Genomic DNA, 20,666 nt, shown 5'->3' with positions numbered 1-20,666 from the left:
GAAAGCAAGCTGGAGAATAATTTAATTTTTAAACTTTAGTTATTTGTTAAGGCTGACAAACCAAGAAACATTGAATGATTAATTTTAAAACCATCATTTTTCAGAATTTCAAAGATAACAAAGGAAGAAACTTACCTAGAATCTGCTTGGGATTCTATTGTTTCTAAGGCTGCCAATTCCTTGTCCAGCTTTTCACTGTAACTCTTAACCTAAGGGTTACAATTAATAATAAATTAATACTAAATTGATTGATAATAAATTGACTTTCCCACACCATGAGATCAGTGAGTTAAGCTGGCGAACACCTTCAGTGTTTAATATATCCCTTCACAAACAAAATTTCTCAAAAAAGTTTCAGCTACAAACAACACAGAAAAAAACAAAGATTACCTCTGCTAATGTCTTTTTTGCTTTGGTACATTTTGCCTGCAGATCAGCACATTTAGCTTGCAACTGTTACAAAAGACAAAAAAAAAAAAAAGAGTTGGATCTGTTGGATCTATATTCACACTAATTACACCTGTAATGGAGAACAGAGAATATTTGAGCTGCTCATAATGGTTGTCTGTCAAACAGCAGGCCAAGCATAACAAACACTGTCTTTTCCTGTCAGCTACTCCTGCATCTGATGGCAAGAATTCTGACTGAATATTTAATTACTAATAGCAAACATTTACCGCCTGATCCTTTAGGTGTATAAAGTCCCAGAATAAACAACAGCTTTTCCAAAATAGAGGCCAACAGAATGGTGACTTATTGGACAGAATCTCTGCTAAACTGCTCAAACTTTTCTAGCCTGGTTGTACTGGCCTACTTTCACACCAAGCTAAGAATGAGTCCCATTTTACACTTCTCCAGATAAGTCAGGGCAATTCAAGACTTGCACAGAAGCACCATGGCACCAAAGCACAGACACTTCCACACCAAATAACCAAGCTGCTTTATGGTTTTCTTCTACGTAACTATGAAAAGTCTAACAAGGCAGTGAGCAAAATATGTATCATAAACAAATATTAGATATTTCACTTGCCAATTAATTTACAGAAGCTAATTTTAGAAGAACATCCTTCTTTAAATTTCTCATGATTTAAGATTGCAAAGAGTAACAACAAAAATAGGACATGGTTTACAAAAGTGGAGCAAAAGTGAGCAAACAGGAAATGCACATGTAGCTCAGTTCCACCCCCTTTCATGTTGCTTTTAGTTTGCTATTCACATCACAGAGCTGTGACTTAATGCTCCACTCTTCCCTTTCCAAAGCCAAATTTATAAAAACAAAGATTTGTTTTTGTTTTTCATAATTTTTCACCAATAATTCACCGATAGATTTTATTCTAAGTAACTGAAAAAAATTTAAGTCTGCAGTCTACATCTCATGAAAACTGAGATGAATTGCTAGTTTTGAGAAATCTTGCCAAAACTTATTGCAGTATTGAAGCCAGAACTCCATAAATATTTTTCAAAAGACCGGGTTCTTGACTGTCACTGATTTCAAAAGCTGCTTTTGGCAAGTGGTAAATGAAATTCAGCCAGGAAATTCTTACTTTAGTAAAGTGATAAAAGGATTATATTTGGCTTACAGCTGTCAGTACATTTTTTCCCCATATAAAAACAGCACTGAGATTGTTATGCACTGAAAACAAGCTGCACAGAATTAAAGGGCCCTCAACTGTTAAAATGGCAAAATCATGGTCCTTCCCAAAATTAAGGCTGAGCTAACTGCCCCACGAACACAAAGAACACAACCTGTTCTCACAATCCAAGGGCAATGCAAGCAAGACATTCAGAGAAATCGGTGGTCAGCATGACAAGTTGCTGGTGCAGAAGATGGCTTGCAGGTATTTTCTGGATGGCAAAAACTTTGTGATCAACCACTTTTATCAATGTTTTCTTCTTTACTACACACACTATATTTACCTCTTCGAGGAGTTTGGTTTTCTGCAAAATCTGCTTGTTGAGAGATGCCACCTTCCTTCTGTGCTGCTGGGCAGCTCCAAGCCTTTCTGGTCGCTCCTCAGCAGAAAGCTCAGATTGCTGAAAAACCAATAACATTTGGACCTCACAGCATTGTTTTCTGCTTCTCCAGAAGCTCAGGAAATACCAAAGTGGGACACACCTGTGATATTCCTCATCAAGAACTGTGTCCCACTATCCAAAAGAATGACTCACATCAGAATGATTTACCTCATATCAAAATAATGAAGCCGCTGAACAACTAAATTATATTCCAAAATTTACAAGTAAAGTAAGCTAAAAAAGTCAGTTGCCCTGGGACAGGTGGAAAATACCGCAGTGCACTAGAAGATAGACAATTTTTTTGCATCAGCATTATGGTTAAACCTGGTAGAGTTCTTCAATGGAAAAAATACAAGCATACTAAAAACCACCTTAAGCTGCGGTAACTTGTTGAATCAGAGATGTTCCACACCCCAGCAAGTAGCTCCAGAATTTTCAGAAGCCTTGAACAATAGTGTATTCTGAAATAGAGGCTTGGATGCATCTCCATGCTGAATGACAATGGCATACTCAGTGTATGTAAAAAACTCTGGGGTTTTTTATGTGTGAGCACATGTATTGCTGACACCAGCCTCTGAGAACTACTCAGTCCAGCATGCATTGCCAGGAGCATCTCATAAATGTGTAACAGAGACAGCAATATGGATCTAGACTCCTCTTCTCTCTGAATTGTGAAAGCAAAGCTGACAGAAACATTCTTTACAAAAAATAACATTTAGAATAGAAATTGTATATTTGCAGTAGACAAAAGAATCATTAAAAACCAGTGATATCTTGATCTCTAAGGGATTATTTGCCTAAAAATTAATTGTACCTTTTGAAAGTCTTCACTTTGATACTAACATCCATCTGTTTTTGTAATTTGCTTCATGCACTCAGATTTCTTTTTTTCACTTAATCCATTTTCCAATATTTCACTACAAAATCAGTTAATTTTCAAGTACCTCAAGTGCTAATTTATAGTCTGTCAAAGACTTCAATACTAAGTGCTTTTTGAATAATTACCAAATGCTGACAACTGCTACAATGCATAATCAGCTAAAATGCTACAAGAAGTGTGATATACTCTTCACTCCTATTTGCTCCTGGTTCCACTCCAGGCAGATGGGTAAGCAGCTTAATTTTAAATGAAAATAAGAGGCAAAGCCTGTATTCCTGCTCTACATTTTCTATGTAATTCGTATTGAAGAGCAGCTTAATGATCTGTTCTCTTTTTACATCCACAACAAGAAAAGATCAGTTCTGATGGCTCAACCCAACAATTCAGAAGCTTTCTCTGCTTTTGTTTTTAGGAAGGGAAGAAATTACTCTAAGCAACACCTGTGACCCTGAACTACTCAACAAATATACACTCAGTCTTACTTATTCCTCTCACCATTTAGTCAAATCACATTCCTTCATCATGTTATGCATTCCAAAACCTTACCCTTCTCACCACAGATTTAGCCTCTTACATGCATAAGATACAAATGGAGAAAAATGGAAATGCAAGAGAAAGAAACATGAGGTAAACCAGTCTGAGACTAATGTTTGCAGAAATAGTAAAAATCCATGTAGTACAGCTTTGGCATTAAAAAAAAAAAAAAAAAAAGTGGCTCATATTTCAAGAAGTGAACTTTATATCTTGCTTTTGGAAAATGGGAAAGAACAATCACTAATGTCTCTGACTGTTGAAAGATGATCAATTTGCTACTCATTCATAATTTTCTGCCAGTATTTTCAGAAGGTGAGGAACAACACTACAATCCTTCCTTCAGTTCACCCAGCAGGTTAACATGGCAAAAGAATGGAGGGGCAAATGCAGAAAATTCTAAGCACAGATCTTATGCAAAAATGCCTTTGTAAGAAAGGTCCTGGACCATGGCAACATCAGACCTCGAATTTGGCTTGTCAGGTATCTCTACTGGGCTGTGGTAAGATGAAACTCTGGTAAACAAATAAGCACTGCTGTGTTTCTCAGGTTATGTACAGTTACCAGGGGCTAAGACTATTAGAATTATATCCAAACATTGCTGATGCTTCAATAAACCCTTTGATAACATCCTTAATTCTCTTCCTGGTGCATGCATACGTGCACAGAAGTTCTATTTTTTTATCACATCCCACAGATTTGAAAAGTGATCTATTTTTGGTTTGACTTGAATCAGTTCTTACTTTTCAGAGTATTAATCATAGCTCTACTATAATAGTCAAGGTCCTGCTCCCTTCTCTCAGAACAGAAGAATTGTAACATTGAAATATGACCCTTGGGCTTCTGTTCTTCCAATCTTTTATAATAAAGAAAGGCCAAGAATTTGCTGTTGAGCTATAGGGTTTATCTCCAAAATGGGAAAGCTCCATACCTCAAATGTGTCAACAAAAAGGAAGAAATATGAGAAGACTATTGGACAAGTAAGAGCGACCTATAACTCATATCTGGCAGTGATGTATTGGATGCATTAATTGCTTGAAGAGCCAGATTTTCTTTTCACATTACTGCAAAAAATAATCACAGCTGAACACAGTAACTGGAGCAAACACACACATTTAATTGCTTTGACTTCTCAAAGCAACAAAGGTTTGGGTTTGATGAGATGAGATTCAAAACTTGAGATCCAGGGCATGGCTGACAACTGGAGTCCAGTGCAAACATCTGGAAATCTGAGTGGAGGAGGCATAGACTTTTCTCTGAGCAGGCCCACAGAGCTGTATTTCTGTGCTTAACACTGAACATTTTAAAGCACATCAAGAATTTAGGCCTCTAGTTTGAATAGATACAACTCAGGCCCCTCTTCATCCATGAAAGCATTCAGGCAGGTGCTTAAAGCACATCAAGAATTTAGGCCTCTAGTTTGAATAGATACAACTATACTCGGGCCCCTCTTCATCCATGAAAGCATTTAGGCAGGTGATTAAACCCAAATTAGTCACAAATGCAATTTAGGGATATGTATTATCACACCAAAAGCCTGGGTATGTTTAACTCTGAACTCTGCCTGTGCTGCTGCCCACAGCATGTATTAAATAGTGTGTTTCAAGAGAATCATGGCAATGAAGTTGGCAGCTTCAAGCCTAAATTAAAAAGCTATCAAACACCATGTTGTTAAACCCACTCAGGTAACATACTTACCTTCTCAGCATATTCAGACACAATTTGCTTGATCTCATCTGACTGGAGCCCAACAATCTGGCCAACTGTGCTTGCTGTCAGCTTGCCCTGCAATTGTAGCAAGAAAATTCTTGGAGCTTTGGAACTGTCTGCACTTTTACATGATAATTTCCAGTAAGTTCTAATGCTAAACAGAAATTTGCACAATAAGTAAAAATCCCTAATCATAAGAAAAGTCCGGGAAACATTCTACCCCCCAAACCTAATTTTGCTGATAGAAATGCCTCACTTAAATCCTTTTAGCAACTTTTTATTCATATTTCAGAAACGAAATTTTTATTCTTTATACTGAATTTTGCATTTGCTTAATAAACCTCTAAGCATCCAGACATGTGCAAGAATTCACCTTTAAACTGCATGCATGTATAAAACCAGTTTTCAAACAGAACTGAATTCTACAATGGATTTCAGTAGAAAGCATGTCAGCTAACTCTAAGACTAGACTAATTATTACCTTTCCTTTAATGACTCCAGCATAAACAGAAACAATGTTTAACAACTGAGATTATTTCCAGTCCTTTCACCCAGAAATCAAAGAACAGACTACAAGTTCCATTAGATCATTAACCACAACAAATTAAGAAAAGAAGATACATATCCAGTATTTTCTGTCTCTTAGACTAATGTTGTTGTATTTATAAGTGCTTTGAAAAGAACCTTGAAAGGCACAGTTTTCCAGCACTCTCCCCAGCAATCCTCTGAATAATTTCACAAGATGAATAAAGTAAGACAGTGCATCTTGGGTAGCTACAGAGCAATGTCTTTCCCCTGAAATTCTTGTAGAAACCACTTAAAATAGGCATTTATTTATATTGTTATTATCATTTCAAGGCAAATGATGAACTAATTAGCCCTGTAAAATTTACTGTCTTCCTAATTCAACCATTTTTATGCACTCTTCTTATGAAAATTTAAACACAGTCATTCCATGACTTCAGACCTGAATCAGCAGCCTGATTTTAAGAATCATTACCACAATTAACCATAATTTAAAGAAAGCTGTATCAGTTTTAAATGCTACTGACCTCTTCTGTTGCCATTGCAGCCATTCCAGTCATCAGAGTTTTAATGCGAAGCTACAGCAAAACACGAAGAATTATAGCAAACAATTTAACTTCTATCATTTTGTTATGTTTCTGCCAAGGACACATACATATAATTAGTATCATATAATGTGTATTTTAAACATGTATTGGGGCCCTAAGTCTATGAAAAGAAGAGGTGGCTAAAGTTACCAAATGTAAGGAAAATTTCTTGTAACAGTAAACTTTCACTCAGACTATTCAGCTCCCACTGTCAACCAAAAATCAACCTTTTAAAAAAATGATCAGATTCAATAAATAACAAAGAGGTTTTGGGTGTTAAACACCAACAAGAATTACTTTTGTGCATCAATTTCAGGCTCTGTATTCTCCTGTGGGAAGCACTCTCACTTCAACTGACCATGGAAATTTTCCTTCTTTTGGAGAACAACTGGGCAGCAAAAATTGCTGCTCTCCCCCAGGTTAGTAACTCCCATCCCTACTGTGCCTGGGGCTCACCTCTTCAGCAGCCTGAAGGTCATCTTCATCACAAGGCTCAGCTTTCCCTGCTGCTGCAAGCCCTGGAGGTAGCACTGCTTTTTTATCTTCAGCCTTCTGAAGAAAAATTGAGACATTATTATAACTAGTTCCAATATTATAAAGTGTTAAGAAAGACATCAAGGAGGAAACTGGAATGTCGCTGTTCTGTTTATATGAATATGTTTCAGCTACTGGAACATCCTCACCCTACAAATCATGCCAACTGAAATGTAAGCCTTCCTGATTTCTCACAAGTCTTCCAGCTGTGTCTCTGGCTTCCTATGGACTTATGTGGTCTGAAGATTCCTTATTCCACAGCCTTCTGAGAGCTACCAACCTCAGGAGACAACCCAGAATATGATGCCTACTACACAGGACAAGACTGAATTTTTTTAAAAAATAAATAGTTTTTACAACTGAATATTGGTGTAACAAACATGCAACATAAAAATTGCAAACATGTCTGGTTCAGTTAGAAGAATTTGTACCACTGAAGTAAAGAGAACTGGGGACAGCCAGACTCAATTTCTAGGTCAGCCTACCACACCACAAACAAATTTCACTGTCCACTTGGGCCTCACTGGAAGCTCAGGTTCCACAACAATCATGATGAACATCTAATATACAATATGCCAAAAGTAACAGAATTTCTGAAGAAACAAAATGGACTCTACAAACATGACTAGTGGTTACTCTGAGGGGAAAACAGGCATGCCTAGATTGGGAAATATCTCCATTTATAAAAACTCAAATGTGACATTTGTATGTGGAATATTGAGATAATGAAGAAGAGCAACTTTAATCTATGCAATGTATTGTTGGGTTCATGATGTGTTTAATGCATTACCTTCATTATCTCTGTAATAAAAACTTGAAGCTAAATTAATATCTGTACTAAAATAACAAAACTGCAAGTACCCTGCATTTTATGGACATTTTAAGATGCCAGAATGATCAAAAGCACAGCAAGGATGCTAATTTTCAAGAAGGACAATAATTTATTTATACTTTTATTTATTTATAGGTTTATCAATCACATTAAACAAAGTGTTTTGCAATAAATGTCTACAATATTTCTTAGCAAGTCAAATGGTTCTTTAAAAAGAAAAACCTTTTAATGATCACATTATGGAACACTCAGTTATAAGATACTAAACAGACAATATATATACCTTTCATGGCATGCAGATTTTTTAATTGCAGTTAGCCATTTTTAAAATCTGTTAATAGTAGAAGTTATAGTTGTCTATTCTGCTGTATTCTTTTAGGATTCAACAGTAACCAACTCTTCAACAATGCAGTTCTTCCCACAATTTGAGCATTTTAAATTAGTATATTTTTTACCTGTTCTGTTTTTCCTGCTTGTCTGCTAAATCCATATCTCCTAAAAGAATAATAGTAACATGAAGGAAAAATACTGTTATTTATGACTTCCACAAATACATTAAGTTTTTATCAATTTTCAAAATAAGATATGCACCAACAGCCAGGATCAAATTAGTTTTGAAATGTTTCAAGTAAACCAAATAAGCAGGTACTGGAGCATATTTACAGAATGGTTTCAGATCTATCATCTGAATATTCCATATTCCTCCCATCAAGATTTGCAAATCTTGACTTTCCATAAAATACTGTCACATAGACCTCATAAGAGGAAAAAGCAATGCCCTCTTCCCATTTGAAAGCTAATCCTGAGCTATTACACTACAGTCCATGTTACTGTTAAAACAAAGTACTCAAAACAGTGAGACAATCTTTTTCAAAGATGTAACCCCAAAGTGGAGATTTCAAACAGGTACAAATTGATAGAGGGTGAGCTAACATGTAAAACAGAATACATGTCTCACTGGAAAGGCAACTGTTTCTAGTTGGAGTAAATGACTCATTGTAATTAAAAAACCCAATCAAAACACGGGGAACAACACTTTAGAAACTGTAATTGAAATTTCCAAAGCAAGGACAATTATTCAAATAAATTAACAAAGGAGTTACATTGGTCATCACCTGGAGACTTTCATTGCAATGTTATTCTACAAATACATGCTGTAATTCAACCACATGTAGCAGGCTTAGCAGCACTCAGGTCATTTGCACAGAAAAACAGCTACCTCCCTCCAAAACCTGACAAGAGAGTAAGGTGACTTGTCTGGCCCATCACACAGCCTCTCATGTGGCTCCTTACACCAGCACTGAGCACCCCATCTATGCATGAAGAACTCAGGGTGCCTGGCTACAGCTGTCTGAAAAAGAAGCGATTTTCTCAGGAGAGCAGGGTTTCACTTTCTATTGAAGAGCCTTGAAAATGTCCCATTCAAAGCAAACCCAGATTTCTCCTCTCTTGTCAAATGCTGCCCTGGAATTTATCAAGATGGTCCAAAACCCCCCAAAGCAGTAGCAAACTGCTGTGAGTCAGAAATGGTGAATTGATGGTCCCAAGCAAAGAGGGAAATTAGAAAGCAAGGACAGAAACTCCAGCTGCCAGCCAGACAGCTGAATTCAGGTATGACAGTGAGAGAGCCTAGGTATTTTACTGTTTTACCTCTCTGTAGCATTCATGAACAAGCTTTCAAGAAATAGATACAGCTTATCCAAGAGTTAGAAGATTTGCACATGAACAGGAAGAACACAAGTGAGACCACCTTTCCTAACCAACATCTGCTACTTGAAGAAAACATTCCTGAAGTAGGGTGTTGACTTTCATTGTTAACACAAGAAGTGAAAAAGTCAAGTTCTGAAATGCAGATAATTGAGATCATCACCACATTAACTAATTTCAAGACAAATAGCACAACTGCTGATAGCTTCAAACACACATTTAAGTCTGCTGAGGGTTTAATAGTCTGTAAGCTACCCTGTGACTTTTGTTTGATAGTGTGGGATTCCATACAGCCCGTGCAGGCAGTGGATATGGTTTATCTCCTCATACAGTGCACACCTATCAGTGTGGTATATATTGGCATTTGAGACCTGTCTCAAGTATTAAGACCAACTTAATTGGGATCTTCTCATGAGAAAACCCAGCAGTGCACACCTATCAGTGTGGTATATATTGGCATTTGAGACCTGTCTCAAGTATGAAGATCAACATGTAACTTAATTGGGATCTTCTCATGAGAAGACCCAATTAACCCAGAATTAACCACCTCCATTTCATTACTAAAACCACTCACTTGGCCATAAAAAAAGGAAATCTAACATACTTACACAGATATCAGTAACCGTTTTGAGTGCCTTCTCTTTTCTTTGCATGAATTCATCATCCTGAAAGACATCAGTGGAGGTAATTAAAAATGCCAGGAGTGGAGACTAAATTTCAAACATTCTAATGATTCTGTGAAACAAAGCTGTCAAACAGTTTCTGAGTTGCCCAGTGATTTGGTGAAATGTTAGTCATTTTTTGCTGTAACAAGACAAGCACTTGCTTCTGTCGTCAGATGGGAGAGGGGTCAGCAAGACTCTGTTCAGATCAGCAGCCTGGCTGCTTTCTCCTCACACAGTACCTGATACAAAAGCAGTCCCAGCCCACTCCTGGGATCTCCAATCTTTAATACACTATTAAGAAATGAAGCTGGGATAGACTTGATGTGGAAACGGGAAGTTTCCTCTACTGTTTAGTTTCTAAGCATTAAAGATAGTAATTAAAAAAAATCAAAATCAAAACCACCCCAAGTTAATAAAATCTGTCTATCCCAATACTAGGGCCATCTGCCTTTAATCCTGTTACTAAGGGACAACACTTGGGTAGTAGATATTAAAAATGGAATTGTCTTGTGATATGTAAGAACAGAACTGATGGCTTTGCACTACAGGCACATATCCAAGCTCATTAAATCTCTCCTCCTCTACCAAGGAAACTTCATCTCATTGCTGAAGAGCAGTTCAGTTATTGCATGAAGTTTTTTACAAATCTAGTTTTCAAGAACGAATTTTGGGGTTTGGATACAGAAAGACAAGAGCTGCCTTTCAGCACTGTGAAAGAAACCCCAAATTACAGAGTATTAACAGCATATTAGTTCTTACTTAGCTACATTATCCTCTCCACAGCATGCTGGGTGTTTCTGAACAGTTAGAATGACACAAAATTACCAAATACTGCAGAAAAACTAAGGCAATCATTGGGCAAAAGTTAACCAGAATCTACAAAATTTCTGTCACAATAACGCTTCAATTTTTTTCCAGATAAATTTGTAAGAGATTCCTTTAACGCTCACTCACAAAACAATGGCACTTTACTCTGGTAAAGTGGGCAGATGTCAGAGCTGTGAGGCTGGTACTGCAACTGAAGATCTGACATATAACAGAAACAAGAAATGCCTTGATCTCACCTCTGGCAGCCTGTGAGTTTTTTGAAACTGTGATATAGAGTAAGAACGGACATAATCTCCCATTTCTTCCCTTGTTTCTATTGCACGTTTCACCAGCCACTGAAAAAAAAAATTGTATTAGCTGAAAACAAAAGAATAACAGCAGCAAGCACCAAACTCTGCCTAATTATTTAATACATGATAAAAGCTAAAAGCACATTTTTAAGCATGGAAACAAGAGCATGTGATTTATTTGTAAATGTGGCAACTCTTTGGCCTAACCCTAAAAAAGCTACTTTATAAACATTTTTTTTCTTTTGTGCATATGTTTCTTGTATGAAATTCTCCTACTGTAGATCACTCACTGGTTTAAAAGACTACAGCTCCACCAGGAACAGACAGATTTTCAAGCCTATGAAGTGCTCATGAAGAACCACATGCCTGTGCAAGAAAAAAGGCTTCTTCTGACATTTATAAGACCACACAAAAAGCCACAAAATACTGAAGTACATTTTAAACAATGTTGGAGAAGATAAATCTTGCAGGCTGTTGACAGCCTGTGCAGGAGGTCACAGAAGAGATGAGATCAGTTGTGGGATCCAAGTTTGAACCAACAACTGTTTCCTGTGCTATAACCATGAACCCCTGGAAAGTGAGGGGAACATGATGACAAGAAGAGATGAAAATGAAGAATATTAATTACCAAGAACATCTCAACACAACACTGTGTATATACTTTTGCCTGTGATCATATGCAGAATTTATTAGGAAGAACAGCGACATTTCTGCCCAATGGAATATTTGTTAGTTTTTTTAAATTTTTTTTTTTTTAATTTCTGCTACAGTCTATGGCAGTGAGCCAGCTTAGCCTAACTTCTTCCTGTAGGGAAGGATCCATCTAAATTCTTGCACAGTGCAAGAGATAATGGGACACAATGTCAGACTTAAGAGCAAGCATTTGTAGTATTTGAAAATTGATTTGAGATTTACAGATAGCAAGTGGAATCTTGATTTTAACAGGGCACTGAATAAAGTGCCATTATCAAATACATAATTCCTACACGGTGTAGTCAGCATTTTATATTTTGCATGGTCTTTTTCAGAACACAGTATTCTGGTGACACCAACAAGTTTTCTTGAAAGTCTGTCTTGGCTGGGATGAAATCAGGAACTTGCAGTATGTGGAGCAAGCAGAACTTCACAGGGACCTGGCAGAAAGCCACAATTTTTCAACCAAGATCCTCTCTATGCCAAAAACTAAGCCCATCAAAAAAGACTTGTATGGGTCAGCTCTACCACCTACTGGCCAGCTACAAATACTGAGTCACTGCTTTTGGAGAAACCCAGAAGCAGATTTCCTCCCTCTTTACAATTCATATTTCTCCTTTCCAGAAGTAATATCCCAAACCAGGATTTGGGATAAAGCAGGTGAGAGAAAAGAACACCTAGTGCTACTGTTTTTACAGGAGGAGGAATAGATTTCCTATGAAAGAAGCCTAGTGTCTGATAAATGTAACCATTCATTGCCATCAAGCGACCAGGACAAGAAACTCAACTGGCTTGATTTTTTTTTTTATTTCTGTGTAGGAAATAAGGGTTCAGAAGCAAAAACATTATCAAGATACAAACTTTCCACTTTAAGCAGCATCACCACAGCCTGAAAGCTGTGTAAGAGTAGCACACACCACAGAATGTTTTGTGTGGAGTGCTGTTTAGTGTGGTTTTCCTTGGCAGCTTCCAACTAGAAAATAAGAGGAAAGAGCACCAGGAAGTTTTCCCCACTTCTTACAGACTAAAATTTAGATTCTTCTTACTTGCTAAATTCCTTCACAGGCATGAGGTAAGGAGATATTTAATGGAAAAGAAGCTTGCTTAACAGTCTTCATTTTCGCTATCTGTCAAAGATACCTTTCTGTGAGCAGATGAAAGGAAAATCAAAAAATGCCAAGGATTCTCAAAATACCACATGTAACTGGAACACATCAAGTGTTAGCTTAAATCTTAATAAACTTGAGAAGGAGGCACATGTTGAGTTAGTGGTGCTCAACAAATACACAGTAAGAGGATCACTCGTCAGAACACAGTTTTTAAGTGATAGGAAATAAGGATGAATTATGCTTAAAGAAATGACCCCAACGACTTTTGCCTTAGTCATATCCTTCTGATTCAAGGTCTATCTGCATAACTTACTCCATAAGCTTAAACACAGACTGGAAGGTATTTGTTCTACTTCCTAGTCTGCCAAAGCAGACTATCAGATTCCACAACAAGATTAAACTTAGGTTTCTTTAAGGAGGCATTCCACAACAGGCACAATCTGACTCCACTGCAAAGAATTCAGAGAGTTTGTTTTGTTTACTTTCTAAATGTGGATCAAACAATACTCAAGAATTCTATCATCCATAATATCCCTTCATTCTTTAAAAACATTAATTCAAACTACTTCTCTGTGCTTATTTATTCCGCAGTTAAATAAAGAGCCAAACATTAATTCAAAGCTTTGTTCTATTTTTTATGCAAGTTTTATGGCCTTTTTCAGCAATGTATCAATATACCATGAAATTATTACCTGTATAACAGGAAATATATGAATGAAATCCAGTCCCTGGATCTGATGTGGTTCCAAACGATGTGGACACTTCATTTTTGGCAATACTGACACGATTTTTTCAGTTAAGGCACTATTATAAAAACAACAAAAAGACAGATGTATATATGCTACAATTTTCTTTTCTAATTACGGATTATTTTTCAAAACACAGTAGTTCAAAGGTTCCCTCCAGTAACTTCCACTATATATAATGAAAAGCAATCCAACTCACTTACAAAACAGCTTTTACAGGCACTATTTATATAATCAGTCTGTGAAGAGGTGATTAAGCCCCATTTACAGGCTCCTACCTTGGAAATTCATTTAACTACTACAGAAAATTTCAAGATCTGCATGTCTGGACAGATAAAATATCTATATAAAATACACCTACAAACACCTTTGCATCTTATAGGGTACACTCAACATGAAGAGACAGTAGCTTTAAGATCAGTTACATTAAGTAAGAAATGTGCTCCCCAAGGAAGTCCAGAAGCAAATGTAAGGACTTAAAACTTATTTAGCAGAACTCTCAAAATAAATATTGATGTTACTCCTGAAACTTTTTTAATTTAAATACATAGTGCACTTAAAAGCTAAATACACAGTGCACTTCACATACTTTTCAAGTGACTAAAATTGAATTTGCTGGCAGCAATCTCATTCTAGAGCTCAGTAAGAGCTGGTTAAGTGAAAGGATTACCCTGCCACAAGAGATCCATCTGCAAGAAATTCATCCTGTTTCAACTGAATACCTAATTTTAGGGCAAGATTTTTTTTTTTTTTTTTTTTTTTTGCTGCCAATGTTGGCAAGTACTTTTTAAAACAGGTGTAACCACTGAGGATGAGAACCTTACTTGGAAAACCAAAGCTATTTCCCCACGAAAGAAAAAAATGAACTGATCCAGTACTGACCTACTGATATTTAGTACTGTCCAAATGGACAACTAAGATCCCGGAAGAACAAAAGGGGATCAAGAGGTATGAGACAGTGACCAAAATCTGGGAAAAGAACTTGAAACACTTTACTTCCTAAAGAGAAGTGAAGCACAATCAAAGCAAATGCAATTAAAAAAAATTATTTATCCAATAGATACAAGATCCTCTACTAATGTATGCTTCCATGCTTATTTCAGCCCAACAGTTAAATAACAGGACACCATCACAATGGTGTAACACCATCACTTTGGAATAATACTGAGAAAACACAGCTTAACTTTTCTTTATCTTGAAAACACCACAGAAGCCCTGAGCCTCTACCAACACAAACATTACATGGACATCAAAACAGCCTATGCTCCTATGTTCTGAACACTTTAGATTTACAAATAAATCATTGTTGCTGTTTTGGGAGAGGAGCCTGGTTTTTGTTTTGCCAGTTTTGCATTCAATCAGCTGGAAAAATAACAGAACATTTTGAGAACAACTTAACCATTTCCTACCCTGTTGTTCTTAGAGATATAAAAAAGATTAAAAACTACCATTACCATTTTAATTCCTAGTCTCTACTCAATTCTTTGCACTCAGCAATGCTTTATGTAGTTATTTATCTATGATGATTTGAGTGTCTCCAAATGCAATTGCAATACCCACAAATATTTATTTTGAAAAGCCTTGCCAAAGCTCTATGACTTTCAAGAAAACACAGAAAGATGTTCTTTTTAACTGCACCAAGTAAATAAGTCTCTTCATGCCATTGTAACTTGTCAGGCTAAACTTATTTCCCAAAAATTTTAATTACAACTCTTTTATCACAGACACACATAAAGAAATAATGGAGTTTAGAATGTATTGCCTTTCCCAGCATAAACAATGTCTATAACCTCCCTGGCACAGGAATTAGCTGGCTTATGAGCAAATTCCATGAATAAGAAATGAACCAAAACACAATGTTCTCATTGGGTCACCCTGAGGAAGGAAATCCTCCTCCTCAGTATGGGGCAGGTAACTATTTTGGCAACATGCTTTAAAGTCTGTTTGCTGATGCCTACAATTCTAACCCAGAGCCACAAAAGGGAGTCAGAGGTTATTTACACAGCAGAACTGCAGACACAGGGAACTCAGAGAAGGTCTTCTAATGTTGCACTCCAGCTTCCAGCAGCGTGGTCTCCCTCTGCCCTTTGCTTTGGCCTCTGCAATATCCCCTTGTGCCAGCACAAGCATCTGTACAGCTGCACAGAGAACTGGATCCAGGAATTCATTCATGTTAAAAGTATTCTACTTTTTTTTCTTATGGGTTTTGGTTTTTTGGGGGTTTTTTTTTGGTAGGTTTTAATTTGGATCAGTTCCTAATTCAGTTCAGTGTGGAGCCACATAAGCTTAGTAGGGATATAAGAACATGGCAGCCCAAAGGGAAGAGCCCTACCTTTTTTGAACTAATTCTTTCTGGATTTAGAATTTGTGGAACTACAGTCTGAGAAACCTGTGTAATGTTTTGTAAACAGTCCTCAAAAGCAGGAAATTTGAACCAAAACTATTTCTTAGAAACATAGCAGGTAACTTCCCCCTCCCCACCCACTTCTTATTTTCTAAGAAGAAAAATCCCCCACTTGCCATTTAATCAACTTACATTTTTTGACCAATAGTAGAGTTTTCCTGAAATAATAAATCCACGTCGATATCAAAGCTGCAGGTAGTGATACACCACGTCATGCCTCCCACCACCTGGCAAAGGAGCAACACCATGGTCAGGGCCATTTTAAACTGAAGAGGTAAACCCAAATACATCTTCCAGGCTTTATTTATTTTAGAAACTACAGCTCAGTAATCTCACCATCCTCAGTATCCTCTCTGCTCTAAGACAGACTCAGATAACATAACCATACCAACTACATACAGCATTATACACAATACATGTGTACAAGAAGACAGAAACCAACCCAGCAGTTATTGACAACCTAAATACCTCTCTTAGCTTTATATATTAGTTTTGAAACAGCTCTCAGATTGAAAAAAGAAAACTAAACCAACAAACAAATGGATAAAACACAACAGTATGTTAAATGCCATGACCTCTAAAAAGTGACCACATCAAAGTTTCATCAAGGATCATAATTACTGCAGTCTTATATTTACCTTTTTATATACATCTTTGCTACTATTATGTCCTGCTTGCTGACATTGCAGTCTTATATTTACCTTTTTATATACATCTTTGCTACTATTATGTAGTATTGCTGACACGTGCAACACAAAGTGCTAGACACAGTATCAGTACACCAGTGGAAATCCCCAGCTCTGCAGAAATCTCTATTTAAGCCCTATTCTGACATGGGCATATTTAAACTCCTGAGCCATTTCATCAACTTTACATAAATATTTAAAGACAACCTCGCATAAACATGTGCAAGATAACCTAAATGTATGCAAAGGGAAAGAAGCGAAAAGGGGATTAAAATGTGGAGTAACTTGTCAAAATCATGCAGCAAATTAGGAACTTTGGTTCTAACAAGGTTTCTGACATACTCCCCCTCTCACACTCCCCTCTGTGATAACCCACATCTCCCTTTTGCATTAGCACGTGATCATTTTCAGTAGCAAGGTTCATTTCGGTGAGGCTGGGCCCTGTCATGAAATGGTAACTTTGCAATTGTATTTAAGTAACTATAAGTGATTTCTACACATAAGTGCAACAATGTTACAACCTAAGGCAGTCTCCTTGAAACTACTCTGTGAGCACATACTCCTGAGCAGCAAGTGTCAGCAACACCAAGGAGTTTGAATAAAATAAAATTGCATTGCAAAGTGAGGCTGTGCTATGATCAAAGAGACAGCAGGAAACAGAATAATCCATTTCAAGGCTGCTGTAGTTCTGTGTTTTCAAACCTTGGTTCAGGAATTTCTCACAGAGTCAGCATTAAAACAATTCCGAAATCTCTCTTCAAGCTGAACTTTGCTCACTGTTAGCATCACACTCTTCCTGTCTAGGACAATGAAAGGTTAACAAATATGACATTCTAAAGATATGTAAAAACAGCCCCAAAATAATCTCACCAGGCTAACTGCTCCATTCTTACAAAGACACTTCCTCATTTCTCATCAATGTTGTTTTAAAAATTACCATGTTATCTCCAAGTATCCAAAGACTGGCTATTCTAACTGCTGTTGGGAGAGAGAGGAAAATTCCCTGTACACAACTCTAGCACGGGCCACAGCACCCCAAAAAAACATGCAGCAGTTAGTTTGCATCTAATTGTGTCCTCTAAAACAGGCCTTGCTGCACAAAATTGTCTTTCAAGACTGAGGAGGTCCTGTTTGCCTGAAACTAGGTCATTTGCAGAATTATTCACACAGGGAAGCCTCATAGGTTGCAACTGTCTTTTATAAAGTCACCCAGAACTGCTAAGCAAAGCAGCAAAACATAAGTCTCTCATGCTTAAAAGAGGGGTTTAAAATATTGTAATGGCCTCACCTTGTCAAAGGGTGATAACCCCTTGATTCTTGCTCGAAAATACCCAGCAGCCACCAACAGCTCCAAGATTTCAGTCAACTTGATGTTTTGTTCCTCATCTTCTCTTGTTTCAACCTGACAAACAAACAACAAAACACTAATTCAGTTTTTCTCATTCATTTGAAGAATGAGCATTTTCCGAGCCTTGGCACAGACCACATATCAGGGGAAACCTGCCTTCCATTAGCAACTTGGTTGTTAATTTGAAAGACATTAAAAAAACAGGCAACACACTTGTACATGGACTTAACATCACATATTTTCACCCAGTTAAATACTTTAATCTGCTTTTGCTGCTCAAACTCCTGGTCTACTGCTCGTCTCTAGCTACTAAGATTGTCCTATTGCCACAAGCCAGTTAATCTATTCTCCATTTCACACATTTCTTTCAATTTCAGGGTTCATAAACTCACACACCTCAATTTAACCTCTATCTCAGCCAAAACCAGGACACGCTTCTCTAATCCTTCTACAAAAACAGGAGGAGACACCCACACGGAATTCCACTTTTTGGGCAATGTAATTGCAAAGCACGGCAGTAACAAAAGTGAACTGTGACGGGCAGCCCCAGCGCTCCGAAGCCTGACCAGCACAGCCAGCCCGACCCGGGGCTTTTGTCCGCACCTTACAGGATGAAACCCCCCAGCTCCGGGGATACGCGTGATTTCCTAGAGGCACAGAGCTCCCCAGCACCTCGGCCCTAGGCCGGAGGGCCGGTAACAAGGCTCCAGGGACCCACCTGCACACCCTCCCCATCTCCAACCCTCTGGGCACCCACCCGCTCTCCGCTCCCTCCCACGGGAACGCGGCGAGCCGGGCTTGCAGCGGGGGCACGGGCAGGCGATGGTGCACCGAAGGTGACCCGCACAGCGCTGCCGGCAGCCCCACAGGCCTGCCCGCGTCCCCCGCGCCCGGCCCGCTGCGCGGCACCGACCCCCGCGCCGCCCGCGAGGGCCGGCAGCCAGGGGAAGGAGCAGGCGGGGATCCCGGGGACGCCGGTGCAGCGGGGCCGGAGGAACAGCGGCCGCGCCTCGGCAAGCGCCCGGGGGACGGGGGGCTGGGAGAGACGCGGCTCCGGTACCTCCTGCGGGGCCTGGCGCTCCTGTCCCCGCGGGACCCCCATCGCCCTCCGCCGCCGGCCGCGCCGCTGTCACGTCCGCTCCCCGCCGCCGCAGCGCCCCGGCGAAGGGGTGTTCCCGGCCGGCGGCTGCCGGGTTCCCCCGCCCCCGCTCAATGGTTCGCCCGCACCCTCCTTGCGTACAAGCGCATCCGGGCCGTGCCATTCGCGGCCGAGGGGTGCCGGGGAAGGAGGGCGGCGGCTCATGTGACTGACTGGCTGCGCGGAGCGCAACGGCCGCGGCCCCGCCCGCGGGCTGCGCCCTTGGGGGCGCCCCCGGGTGCCCCCGTGCCCGCGGCCCCTCAGAGCGCGGCTCCGCCCCGCGGGCCCGGGCGCTTCCCCTGCGCGGCGCTGCCCTGCGCCCGCCGCTCTTTTCTCCTTTTTTTCTCCTTTTGCAAGGGGTCCTGAGGCCTCTCGCCAGCATGGAGGATAAGTTACTGAGCGCTCTGACTGCGAGGCGCCTCATGGCCACTCATGCCCCACTGGGCGCTGACACTTCTCCTTGCCAGCCGTGGTTCCTTTGGTGACCTAAGAGCTGAAGTGGGGTTTAATTTTGTTTTTCCTCCCTTGCACACAGGTCACAGAATTGGAAAAGATCTCTGAGATTAGCAGGTCCAACATCAAGCACCACCATGTCAACTGGACCTTGGCATCAAGGGCCATTTCCAGACTTTCCTTGAACACTTCCAGGGACGGTGGCTCCAGCACTTCGTTAAGCAGTTCATTACAATATCTAATCACGCTTTCTGTGAAGAAATTTTTGCTAATACCCAACCTAATTTTTGCTAATACCCTCCCTGGCACAGCCTAAGATTACATCCTCCCATCCTGTTGCTGGTTGTCTGGGAGAAGAGCCCGGCCCCCCTGGCTGCACTCCTGCCAGGGAGCTGTGGAGTGACAAGGTCACCCCTGAGCCTCCCCCAGGCCAAACACCCCCAGTCCCTCAGCTGCTGCTCATCAGGTTTGTGCTACAGTTCCACAACAAGAAACCCCCATTATTATTATTATTAATAATAACAATAATAGCAGCAAGAAATCTGTGCTGGCTCTGGCTCATGCCACGTCATGGGGCCATGTCTGAGCATCCCCTGGTGGGAAGGTGGATGTGCTGGAGCCTGGCCTCCCACCCCAGCTTTGGCAGCACCAAAACACCATTCTCCTATTATAGATCAGGCAGAGCCTGCAGGGGGATGGGTGTGCTGGGGTCTGGGTGCTGTGCCCAGGCTGGTTGCCAGCACAGGTTGGATTTGTGAATAAAATCACACCGATGCACAGGGATTTGGTGAGCTGGACAGCTGGATAGAAAACCATGGCAGCATTTCATGGGTAGCATTCTTGTTGGCGATGGCTTAGGAAATACCTGGCAGGGGTGTCTTTTCAAGTCTGTCACAGGTGTTCTGTTTCCAGACTCTTCATCACACACAGAATATTAAACAAAAAAATAACCTTGCAGTCAGCTGTGTCTGGAAGCGCCTCAAT

At 39.7% G+C, this 20,666-nt stretch overlaps 1 protein-coding gene across 1 annotated transcript in view; it reads right to left on the bottom strand.

Moving 5' to 3' along the window:
* The window catches only part of CCDC93 (coiled-coil domain containing 93), a 30,930-nt gene extending 11,531 nt beyond the window's left edge, over nt 1-19,399 (bottom strand). The window contains exons 1-13 of the mRNA XM_041405312.1: nt 19,152-19,399; nt 18,032-18,145; nt 16,190-16,284; nt 13,600-13,711; nt 11,052-11,150; nt 9,923-9,987; nt 8,071-8,110; nt 6,706-6,801; nt 6,190-6,240; nt 5,126-5,212; nt 1,918-2,034; nt 391-453; nt 136-209 (exon numbers count right to left, since the gene is read on the bottom strand). Coding sequence (XP_041261246.1) covers nt 136-209; nt 391-453; nt 1,918-2,034; nt 5,126-5,212; nt 6,190-6,240; nt 6,706-6,801; nt 8,071-8,110; nt 9,923-9,987; nt 11,052-11,150; nt 13,600-13,711; nt 16,190-16,284; nt 18,032-18,145; nt 19,152-19,193 — 1,055 coding nt within the window. The 5' untranslated portion in view covers nt 19,194-19,399. The remainder of the gene's footprint in view (nt 1-135; nt 210-390; nt 454-1,917; nt 2,035-5,125; nt 5,213-6,189; nt 6,241-6,705; nt 6,802-8,070; nt 8,111-9,922; nt 9,988-11,051; nt 11,151-13,599; nt 13,712-16,189; nt 16,285-18,031; nt 18,146-19,151) is intronic.
* Between the last annotated feature and the right edge of the window lie 1,267 nt (nt 19,400-20,666).

This window comes from Onychostruthus taczanowskii, unplaced genomic scaffold, assembly GCF_017590055.1.
Source record: "Onychostruthus taczanowskii isolate IOZ18803 unplaced genomic scaffold, ASM1759005v1 scaffold10, whole genome shotgun sequence".
Lineage (NCBI taxonomy): Eukaryota > Metazoa > Chordata > Aves > Passeriformes > Passeridae > Onychostruthus > Onychostruthus taczanowskii.
This window is presented reverse-complemented; position numbering and strand designations above follow the sequence as displayed.